The sequence below is a fragment of the Oncorhynchus kisutch genome, linkage group LG4 (assembly GCF_002021735.2).
Source record: "Oncorhynchus kisutch isolate 150728-3 linkage group LG4, Okis_V2, whole genome shotgun sequence".
Taxonomy (NCBI): domain Eukaryota; kingdom Metazoa; phylum Chordata; class Actinopteri; order Salmoniformes; family Salmonidae; genus Oncorhynchus; species Oncorhynchus kisutch.
In genome coordinates, this window is record NC_034177.2 from 514,722 (window position 1) to 527,961 (window position 13,240).

At 37.8% G+C, this 13,240-nt stretch overlaps 1 protein-coding gene across 3 annotated transcripts in view; it reads right to left on the minus strand.

Annotated features, from left to right (window-relative positions):
* nhsa (Nance-Horan syndrome a (congenital cataracts and dental anomalies)) overlaps positions 1–13,240 on the minus strand; it is an 88,897-nt gene that overhangs the window by 37,196 nt on the left and 38,461 nt on the right. The window contains exons 3-4 of one of the 3 annotated variants that reach the window (XM_031822243.1): positions 7,435–7,571; positions 3,379–3,447 (exon numbers count right to left, since the gene is read on the minus strand). In XM_031822243.1, the coding sequence (XP_031678103.1) occupies positions 3,379–3,447; positions 7,435–7,571 (206 nt within the window). Of the gene's footprint in view, positions 1–3,378; positions 3,448–3,776; positions 4,240–7,434; positions 7,572–13,240 lie in introns of those variants that run through there. The other 2 variants (XM_031822245.1, XM_031822244.1) reach the window with 2 other exon arrangements.

Sequence of the window (13,240 nt, forward strand, 5' to 3'; positions counted from 1 at the left end):
CTCTCCATACTATACCGCTCTCCTCCCCTCTCCATTACTATACCGCTCTCCTCCCCTCTCCATACTATACCGCTCTCCTCCCCTCTCCATACTATACCGCTCTCCTCCCCTCTCCATACTATACCGCTCTCCTCCCCTCTCCATACTATACCGCTCTCCTCCCCTCTCCATACTATACCGCTCTCCTCCCCTCTCCATACTATACCGCTCTCCTCCCCTCTCCATACTATACCGCTCTCCTCCCCTCTCCACTACGCTCTCCTCCCCTCCATACTATACCGCTCTCCTCCCCTCTCCATACTATACCGCTCTCCTCCCCTCTCCATACTATACCGCTCTCCTCCCCTCTCCATCTTACCGCTCCTCCCTCTCCATACTATACCGCTCTCCTCCCCTCTCCATACTATACCGCTCTCCTCCCCTCTCCATACTATACCGCTCTCCTCCCCTCTCCATACTATACCGCTCTCCTCCCCTCTCCATACTATTACCGCTCTCCTCCCCTCTCCATACTATACCGCTCTCCTCCCCTCTCCATACTATACCGCTCTCCTCCCCTCTCCATACTATACCCGCTCTCCTCCCCTCTCAACTACCGATCTCCTCCCCTCTCCATACTATACCGCTCTCCTCCCCTCTCCATACCTATACCCGCTCTCCTCCCCTCTCCATACTATACCGCTCTCCTCCCCTCTCCATACTATACCGCTCTCCTCCCCTCTCCATACTATACCGCTCTCCTCCCTCTCCATACTATACCGCTCTCCTCCCCTCTCCATACTATACCGCTCTCCTCCCCTCTCCATACTATACCGCTCTCCTCCCCTCTCCATACTTTACCGCTCTCCTCCCCTCTCCATACTATACCGCTCTCCTCCCCTCTCCATACTATACCGCTCTCCTCCCCTCTCCATTACTATACCGCTCTCCTCCCCTCTCCATACTATACCGCTCTCCTCCCCTCTCCATACTATACCGCTCTCCTCCCCTCTCCATACCGCTCTCCTCCCCTCTCCATACCGCTCTCCTCCCCTCTCCATACCGCTCTCCTCCCCTCTCCATACCGCTCTCCTCCCCTCTCCATACCGCTCTCCTCCCCTCTCCATACCGCTCTCCTCCCCTCTCCATACCGCTCTCCTCCCCTCTCCATACCGCTCTCCTCCCCTCTCCATACCGCTCTCCTCCCCTCTCCATACCGCTCTCCTCCCCTCTCCATACCGCTCTCCTCCCCTCCATACCGCTCTCCTCCCCTCCATACCGCTCTCCTCCCCTCCATACTATACCACTATCGTTTCCCCTCTTTCTGGCTGCCCTCACCTTCCCTTCTAAGTTCCAGTTAGTTAATTTGTGATGTACACAGTGCAATGAAATGCTGACTGGCAGATTAATCTCTTGACAATGCAACAATAGAACAAATATTTAGCTGAGTGAAGAAAAACAGTAATGCAAATAAAAGCTCAATGAATTAATTTCACAGATTTAATAATGGGCAGCTTTTTTTAAATGACAAATAGTTGCATAGCCTATGAAAATAACAGCCAAGCATATTTACCTGTAGAACGGGTTATAAGACCTCAATTCATTAGTCAGTTCTACCATCCAACACTGCCCATTTTAAACGGGGTTAAATATCAAGTTGTTGAAAAGTTCAGCTTCCTTCCATAGGAAGCTTTGTAGTTCAGCTTCCTTCCATAGGAAGCTTTGTAGTTCAGCTTCCTTCCATAGGGGGCACCGTGCTGATGTCGGAAGAGAGGTGCTTCAGTCAGAAAAGCTTTCTGGGACGTGAGAGGTCCACGACGTCACCTCCAATCACATCAGGTACCATGTCACTCCAGGGGCATTTTGCAGTGTGCCTGCTACTGCCTAGCACAGTTTATTGGATTGTTTATTTTAGTCATACAAATGTGTCAGTAAAACATTTGTTTTAAATACTGCATAGTGTGGTTATGGAAACTCAAAATAGACTTTACATTTTTGTAAATGAATAAAAAATGTTTACCATCAAAAGGTTTGGGGCTGGACCAAAAACACTGGGTCAGACTACTCTCTGGGTCAGACTACTCTCTGGGTCAGACTACTCTCTGGGTCAGACTACTCTCTGGGTCAGACTACTCTCTGGGTCAGACTACTCTCTGGGTCAGACTACTCTCTGGGTCAGACTACTCTCTGGGTCAGACTACTCTCTGGGTCAGACTACTCTCTGGGTCAGACTACTCTCTGACTTTCTGCTTCCCCAAACTAACTAAACTAAACGTCAGAAATGTTTTCTTTGCTTCTCTCCGTGGAGCTTGGCAATACTGAAAACAAACCCTTTTCTTCTGGCATCTAAGCTGAAAGAAACACTTTCTGAATGAATTATTCTGGTTAAAGAGCTCTTACCTTCAGGTCCTAACAGAGAGGTCCACATGGGTTCAACTGGTTCCCATCCTCCTCCACCCTCCTCTCATTCTTACCCTCCACTACCACCATGTCCAAGTTAAAACAGCTCTCTCCTCTGGGTGTCAGTTCCCAGCAGATTTAAGAGGCAACAAAATGCCACAAAAGGAACCGTCTCCTTGGAAACATTCCCCAAATAGGAAAACAAATCAAAGAGAACATTTACAGTGGATTTGTTTTTACAACAATAAGGGCAGAGAGAGCGAGTGAGACAGTGAGACACAGCGAGACAGAGCCAGAGAGCGGGAGACAGCGAGAGAGCGAGTGAGACACAGCGAGAGAGCTAGAGAGCGGGAGACAGCAAGAGAGCGAGTGAGACACAGCAAGAGAGCGAGTGAGACACAGCTAGAGAGCGAGTGAGACACAGCTAGAGAGCGAGTGAGACACAGCTAGAGAGCGAGTGAGACACAGCGAGACACAGCGAGACACAGCGAGAGAGACACAGCGAGAGACAGGCAGACAATAAAAAGTTTTGTTTTCTTTGGTACTCTTTGGTAGGGGGGGGGGGGGGGGGGTCTGGGTAACCGCAGTACTGAGGCATGATGGGTAATCACAGAGAGAACGCCGTCATTATGGAACCCAGTCATTATGTAACCCCAGGCTGCTGGGACTCTTAACAGGTTGGAACCCTCGTATGCGACACACATTCCAAACATACTGCAGCTCAGATGTCAAATGACTATTATTCTACAACCTGTATCTGACTCTACAGGAACTAGGAAAACAATCTGCTCTGTGAACATTTAAATTGGTCCAACTGTGTAAAAGAGAAGACGGCAGTTTATGATTCTGACCAGTTTAGAGTCGGAGGAAACAAACAGTATAGAAAAGGAATGTTGAAAGAATGTTTGAGAAGCATTCTAGAGTTAGAACATCACAACAGGCACAGAGAAGAGAGGAAGAGACAGGAGAGGAGAGATGAGAGGAGACATGGACCAATACCTTTCTGCTCCAGGGAGAAAAGTGGCAACATTCGGTGAGGGAGGAGGAGCGGGGGGCGAGGCTGTCAAACTACAACATGAGGATGACAAAATGAATGAATGATGAAGAAATATAAATGGATTCAGACTCAGACATTTTAAGGGTTATTGAACCACAATACACTGGGGACAAAGGAAATCTCAGGACGGAGAGGAGCGGATATGTAGACAGAGGGTGAGACAGTCACCAGGTGTTTATGTCCTGAAAGAGAGCTAAATAAACCAGTTACATTACAGAACCGCCCAGGTTCAGGGGCGGGATTGTGACATTTCCCAGACCCATGAATGACTGAGGAGCAACTGAACAGGATGCAGAGTTCAAACCCATGGAACAAATGAGTAACCCTTCTTTCCTGTTACCTTGGTCTGTTCTAGCTGCTGATCGTCGAATGGTTTCCCCTGCCGCTGGCGAGGAGAAACATGCATGGCACAGACATACATTCATATGTTGTCATTCACATGCATCCACTCAACAGAACTGAACAAAGAAACGCTGCATTTCAGGATGAAATAGTATACATTGTGACTTCACACATGCAGACCACTGCATCTGGAAAGGAAAAATGAAACTGATTCACAACCTTTTTTTGTGTTTTGTTAAACATATATTTTCTTGATGAAAGTGGAACGCACATGTACAGTGCAGTCGGAAAATTTCTCCGCCCTTGACTGTTTTGCCGTTTTGTTACAGCCTTATTCTAAAGTGGATTAAATCAAACATTTCCCTCAATCTAACTACAACACACAAACTGGGGAACGTAACACTGGGCCACTCAAGGACATTCAATTACTTGTCCCGAAGCCACTCCTCCATTATGACAATGCAAAAATACATTTTTTAGAAATGTTGGCAAATTTATTTAAAATAAAAAACAGATACCTTATTTACGCAAGTATTCAGACCCTTTGCTATGAGACTCAAAATGGAGCTCAGGTGCATCATGTCTCCATTGATCATCCTTGAGATGTTTCTACAACTTGATTCGAGTCCACCTGTGGTAAATTCAATTGATTGGACATTATTTGGAAAGGCTCACACACACGTCTATATAAAGGTCCTACAGTTGACAATGCATGTCAGAACAAAATCCAAGCCATCAGGTCAAAGGAATTGTCTGTAGAACTCCGAGACAGGATTGTGTCGAGGCACAGATCTAGGGAAGGGTACCAAAACATTTCTGCAGCGTTAAAGGTCCCCAAGAACACAGTGGCCTCCACCACCGATACTCTTCCTAGAGCTGGCCGCCCGGCCAAATTGAACAATCTGGGGAGAAGGGCCTTGGTCAAGGAGGTGACCAAGAACTTGATGGTAACTCTTGACTGAGCTCCAGAGTTCTTCTGTGGAGATGGGAGAACCTTCCCGAATAAAAAACATCTCTGCAGCACTCCACCAATCAGGCGTTTATGGTAGAGCGGTCAGACGGAAGCAACTCCTCAGTAAAAGGCACATGACAATCCGCTTGGAGTTTGCCAAAAGGCACCTAAAGCACTCTCAGACCATGACAAACAAGATTCTCTGGTCTGATGAAACCAAGATTGAACTCTTTGGCCTGAAAGCCAAGCGTCACGTCTGGAGGAAAGCTAGCACCATCCCTACAGTGAAGCGTGGTGGCAGCATCATGCTGTTTTTCAGCGGCAGAGACTGGGAGACTAGACAGGATCGAGGCAAAGACGAATGGAGAAAAGTACAGAGATCCTTGATTTTTTTTAATTTTTATAACTTGTCCAGAGCACTCAGGACCTCAGACTTTGGTGAAGGTATACCTTCCAACAAGACAACAATCCTAAGTACACAGCCAAGACAACACAGGAGTGGCTTCGGGACAAGTAATTGAATGTCCTTGAGTGGCCCAGTGTTACGTTCCCCAGTTTGTGTATTTGAGTGTGTGTTTCAGGAGATGGCTTCCTGAAATCCCCCAAGCAGCTGATTGGTCGACTCCACAGCTAATTGGAGCTGACCCCGCCCACTCGTCAAGTTCTAGCTGTATCCCATTAGACTCCTTCTCCAGTTATAAAAGCCAGTGTTCTGTTGTTCAGGAGAGGGATCACTGCTGGGAGGTCATTGCAGAAAGATGATTGCTGAGAGAGGAGGCTGGTTATAGCATATGGAGGATGGTTATAGCATATGAAGGATGGTTATAGCATACGTTGGTTGTTTCTCAGGCAGTTGGTATGTACTAGGTTAGTTGTAGATGGGAGCAGCTTTGGTAGGTTCTGTGTGAGTCTGTTGCTCAGTCAGAGCCTATTTGATGTCCTGTGTTTCTCTGTGTGTTGGAAATTGTTAATAATATTGTTTAATTTGTTCCCAGGGGGTAAGGGGAAGGCACCTAGGGAGTGCTTAGGCAAGAGGCCCGCGGGCATACATATACCCGTAGTATATTCACTGTCTAGGCACACTAGGTAAGACCTGGGTGGACCACCCCCTGTATTTTGGTTAGGGCACCAGGTGGTGCTAAATTAGGTAAGTAGTGGGTAGGCAGGTAAGGTAGGAGAGGGGGCTTTGAAATGTACTTTCTTTGCTTTTGTTCCATCCAGACCCTTTTCCCCATATTACCGTGTGACGGAATAAATTCAGAGTAAACGGTAAATTCTCAGCCTTTTGTCATCCTTACTCGCACCTACAGTCCCATACCGCTTTCACTCCACGGGGAGTTGAGTTGTAGCAGGGTGTTGCATTCCCTCTTCCTAGAGGCGTGCGTAACACCCAGCCAAAGCCTGACTTGAACCTGATCGAACATCTCTGGAGAGACCTGAAAATAGCTGTGCAACGATGCTCTCCATTCAACCTGACGGAGTTTGAGAGGATCTACAGGTGTGCCAAGCCTGTAGAGTCATACCCAAAAAGACTTGAGGCTGTAATCGCTGCCAAAGGTGCTTCAACATAGTACTGAGTAAAGGGTCTGAATACTTAAGTAAACGCGATATAAAAAATATATATAATTTAAAGCGACAAAAAAATATTAAACTGGAAAGTCTACCTCAGGACTGACAGGTTCTTACCACAGACACGTCGATGGAGAACCAAAGAAAGGAGAGCTTCAAGTGACTGACCTGTGCCCCTGCACATTGACTGACCTGTGCCCCTGCACATTGACTGACCTGTGCCCCTGCACATTGACTGACCTGTACCCCTGCACATTGACTGACCTGTACCCCTGCACATTGACTCGGTACCACCACCCCCTGTATATAGCGTCGTTATTACCATTTTATTGTGTTACTACATAAAACGTATATATATATATATATATATATATATATATATATATATATATATATAAATATAAATATAAATATAAATATAAATATAAATATATATATATATATATATATATATATATATATATATATAAATATATTTATATATATAAATATATATATATATATATATATATATATATATATATATATATATATATATATATATATATATATATATATATATATATATATATATATATATATATATATATATATATATATATATATATATATATATATATATATATATATATATATATATATATATATATATATATATATATATATAAATATATAAAAGGTCTAAGGCACTGCATCTCAGCACAATAGAATGTTACTACAGACCCGGGTTCATTCCCAGGCTGTTCCCAGGGAGTCCCATAATTGGCCCAGGAGGAAGGAATGACTCCACCTTTGCCTCTCCTGAGCCCGTTGGGGAGTTGCAGCAATGAGACGTAATCAAACATTTTGGGAGAAAAAGGGGGTACAAGGCGCACACACACACAAACACCTTCATTGTTGGTTATGGGCTTATAAGTAAGTATTTCACTGTATGGTGAAATTTTGCATTTGGCACATTATGACAAATACAATTTGATTTGACAGCAGTCCCTGTGAGGATGGAACCTGGTCATCAGAATAGGAAACAGATGACTCAAAATGCTGTGGCACCTAGAGGCTTTATCATAGATATTGTCTGTAAGTATATGTCTGTTATCCATAAGTTGGTAGTTGATATGAGTGGAAGTTGTGTTACCGCAGTCAGGCTCCAGCCCCTCTGCGGTCTCCTCCTGGCAGAGTGTGGTGAGGGGTACGTGGGCATAGGGGGTGCCACAGAGACAGCGATGGTCACTTTGCGTCTTCTGCTGCTCGCTTGCTGTCTCAGCTGGTAATCTGACACACACAAGCAATGAAAACAGGAAAACATGTGGAGACAATTTCCAAAATGCCATGCATCAGAAATGATTATAGGTACCTTCATGTGTAAGTAAAATAGCACTATATCTACTGTACTATATCTACTGTACTATATCTACTATATCAACTGTACTATACTATATCAACTGTACTATACTATATCAACTGTACTATACCTACTATATCTACTGTACTATATCTACTATATCAACTGTACTATATCTACTATATCTACTGTACTATATCTACTATATCTACTGTACTATATCTACTATATCAACTGTACTATATCTACTATATCTACTGTACTATATCTACTATATCTACTGTACTATATCTACTATATCTACTATCAACTATATCAACTGTACTATATCTACTATATCTACTATCAACTATATCAACTGTACTATATCTACTATATCAACTGTACTATATCTACTATATCTACTATCAACTATATCAACTGTACTATATCTACTATATCAACTGTACTATATCAACTGTACTATATCTACTATATCTACTGTACTATATCTACTATATCAACTGTACTATATCTACTATATCAACTGTACTATATCTACTATACTATATCTACTATATCAACTGTACTATATCAACTGTACTATATCTACTATATCTACTGTACTATATCTACTATATCAACTGTACTATATCTACTATATCAACTGTACTATATCTACTATACTATATCTACTATATCTACTGTACTATATCTACTATATCTACTGTACTATATCTACTATATCAACTGTACTATATCTACTATATCAACTGTACTATATCTACTATATCAACTGTACTATATCTACTATATCTACTATCAACTATATCAACTGTACTATATCTACTATACTATATCTACTATCAACTATACTATATCTACTATCAACTATATCAACTGTACTATATCTACTATATCAACTGTACTATATCTACTGTACTATATCTACTATATCAACTGTACTATATCTACTGTACTATATCTACTATATCAACTGTACTATATCTACTATATCTACTATATCTACTGTACTATATCTACTATCAACTATATCAACTGTACTATATCTACTATACTATATCTACTATATCAACTGTACTATATCTACTATATCAACTGTACTATACTATATCAACTGTACTATACCTACTATATCAACTGTACTATATCTACTATCAACTGTACTATACCTACTATATCAACTGTACTATATCTACTATACTATATATACTATATCTACTATATCAACTATATCAACTGTACTATATCTACTGTACTATATCTACTATATCTACTATCAACTATATCAACTGTACTATATCTACTATATCTACTGTACTATATATACTGTACTATATCTACTATATCAACTGTACTATATCTACTATATCAACTGTACTATATCTACTATATCTACTATATCAACTGTACTATATATACTGTACTATATCTACTATATCAACTGTACTATATATACTGTACTATATCTACTATATATACTGTACTATATCTACTATATATACTGTACTATATCTACTATATATACTGTACTATATCTACTATATCAACTGTACTATATATACTGTACTATATCTACTATATCAACTGTACTATATCTACTGTACTATATCTACTATATCAACTGTACTATATCTACTATATCTACTATATCAACTGTACTATATCTACTATATCTACTATATCAACTGTACTATATATACTGTACTATATCTACTATATCAACTGTACAATATATACTGTACTACATCTACTATATCAACTCTACTATATCTACTGTACTATATCTACTGTACTATATCTACTATCAACTGTACTATATCTACTATATCAACTGTACTATATATACTGTACTATATCTATTATATCAACTGTACTATATATACTGTACTATATCTACTATATCAACTGTACTATATCTACTATATCAACTGTACTATATATACTGTACTATATCTACTATATCAACTGTACAATATATACTGTACTACATCTACTATATCAACTGTACTATATCTACTGTACTATATCTACTGTACTATATCTACTATCAACTGTACTATATCTACTATATCAACTGTACTATATATACTGTACTATATCTATTATATCAACTGTACTATATATACTGTACTATATCTACTATATCAACTGTACTATATCTACTATATCTACTATATCAACTGTACTATATATACTGTACTATATCTACTATATCAACTGTACAATATATACTGTACTATATCTACTATCAACTGTACTATACCATACCTACTGTCACCATACCTACTGTCACCATACCTACTGTCACCATACCTATTGTACTATATCTACTATATCAACTGTACTATATCTACTATATCAACTGTACTATATCTACTGTCACCATACCTACTGTACTATATCTACTGTCACCATACCTACTGTCACCATACCTATTGTACTATATCTACTGTACTATATCAACTGTACTATATCTACTATCAAATGTACTATATCAACTGTACTATATCTACTATATCAACTGTACTATAATATATCTACTATCAACTGTACTATACCATACCTACTGTCACCATACCTATTGTACTATATAAACTGTACTATACTATATCTACTATCAACTGTACTATACCATACCTACTGTCACCATACCTATTGTACTATATCTACTGTACTATATCAACTGTACTATACTATATCTACTATCAACTGTACTATACCATACCTACTGTCACCATACCTATTGTACTATATCTACTGTACTATATCAACTGTACTATATCAACTGTACTATATCTACTATATCTACTATCAACTGTACTATATCTACTGTACTATATCTACTATATAAACTGTACTATATCTACTGTCACCATACCTACTGTCACCATACCTACTGTCACCATACCACCACACCATCTACTATCAACTGTACTATACCTACTATATCAACTGTACTATATCTACTATACTATATATACTATATCTACTATATCAACTATATCAACTGTACTATATCTACTGTACTATATCTACTATATCTACTATCAACTATATCAACTGTACTATATCTACTATATCTACTGTACTATATATACTGTACTATATCTACTATATCAACTGTACTATATCTACTATATCAACTGTACTATATCTACTATATCTACTATATCAACTGTACTATATATACTGTACTATATCTACTATATCAACTGTACTATATACTGTACTATATCTACTATATATACTGTACTATATCTACTATATATACTGTACTATATCTACTATATATACTGTACTATATCTACTATATCAACTGTACTATATATACACTGTACTATATCTACTATATCAACTGTACTATATCTACTGTATCTACTATATCAACTGTACTATATCTACTATATCTACTATATCAACTGTACTATATCTACTATATCTACTATATCAACTGTACTATATATACTGTACTATATCTACTATATCAACTGTACAATATATACTGTACTACATCTACTATATCAACTCTACTATATCTACTGTACTATATCTACTGTACTATATCTACTATCAACTGTACTATATCTACTATATCAACTGTACTATATATACTGTACTATATCTATTATATCAACTGTACTATATATACTGTACTATATCTACTATATCAACTGTACTATATCTACTATATCAACTGTACTATATATACTGTACTATATCTACTATATCAACTGTACAATATATACTGTACTACATCTACTATATCAACTGTACTATATCTACTGTACTATATCTACTGTACTATATCTACTATCAACTGTACTATATCTACTATATCAACTGTACTATATATACTGTACTATATCTATTATATCAACTGTACTATATATACTGTACTATATCTACTATATCAACTGTACTATATCTACTATATCTACTATATCAACTGTACTATATATACTGTACTATATCTACTATATCAACTGTACAATATATACTGTACTATATCTACTATATCAACTGTACTATATCTACTGTACTATATCTACTGTACTATATCTACTGTACTATATCTACTATCAACTGTACTATACCATACCTACTGTCACCATACCTACTGTCACCATACCTACTGTCACCATACCTATTGTACTATATCTACTATATCAACTGTACTATATCTACTATATCAACTGTACTATATCTACTGTCACCATACCTACTGTACTATATCTACTGTCACCATACCTACTGTCACCATACCTATTGTACTATATCTACTGTACTATATCAACTGTACTATATCTACTATCAAATGTACTATATCAACTGTACTATATCTACTATATCAACTGTACTATAATATATCTACTATCAACTGTACTATACCATACCTACTGTCACCATACCTATTGTACTATATAAACTGTACTATACTATATCTACTATCAACTGTACTATACCATACCTACTGTCACCATACCTATTGTACTATATCTACTGTACTATATCAACTGTACTATACTATATCTACTATCAACTGTACTATACCATACCTACTGTCACCATACCTATTGTACTATATCTACTGTACTATATCAACTGTACTATATCAACTGTACTATATCTACTATATCTACTATCAACTGTACTATATCTACTGTACTATATCTACTATATAAACTGTACTATATCTACTGTCACCATACCTACTGTCACCATACCTACTGTCACCATACCTATTGTACTATATCTACTGTACTATATCTACTATCAACTGTACTATATCTACTATATCAACTGTACTATATCTACTGTACTATATCAACTGTACTATATCAACTATATCTACTATCAACTGTACTATATCAACTGTACTATATCTACTATATCAACTGTACTATATCTACTATATCAACTGTACTATATCTACTATATCAACTGTACTATATCTACTATATCAACTGTACTATGTCTACTATATCAACTGTACTATATCTACTATATCTACTATATCAACTGTACTATATCTACTATCAACTGTACTATATCTACTATCAACTGTACTATATCTACTATCAACTGTACTATATCTACTGTACTATATCTACTATATCAACTGTACTATATCTACTATCAACTGTACTATATCTACTGTACTATATCTACTGTACTATATCTACTGTACTATATCTACTATCAACTGTACTATATCTACTGTACTATATCTACTATATCTACTGTACTATATCAACTGTACTATATCAACTGTACTATATCTACTATATCTACTATCAACTGTACTATATCTACTGTACTATATCTACTGTACTATATCAACTGTACTATATCTACTATCAACTGTACTATATCTACTGTACTATATCAACTGTACTATATCTACTATCAACTGTACTATATCTACTGTACTATATCTACTATATCAACTGTACTATATCTACTGTACTATATCAACTGTACTATATCTACTGTACTATATCTACTATATCAACTGTACTATATCTACTATATCAACTGTACTATATCTACTATATCAACTGTACTATATCTACTATATCTACTATATCAACTGTAC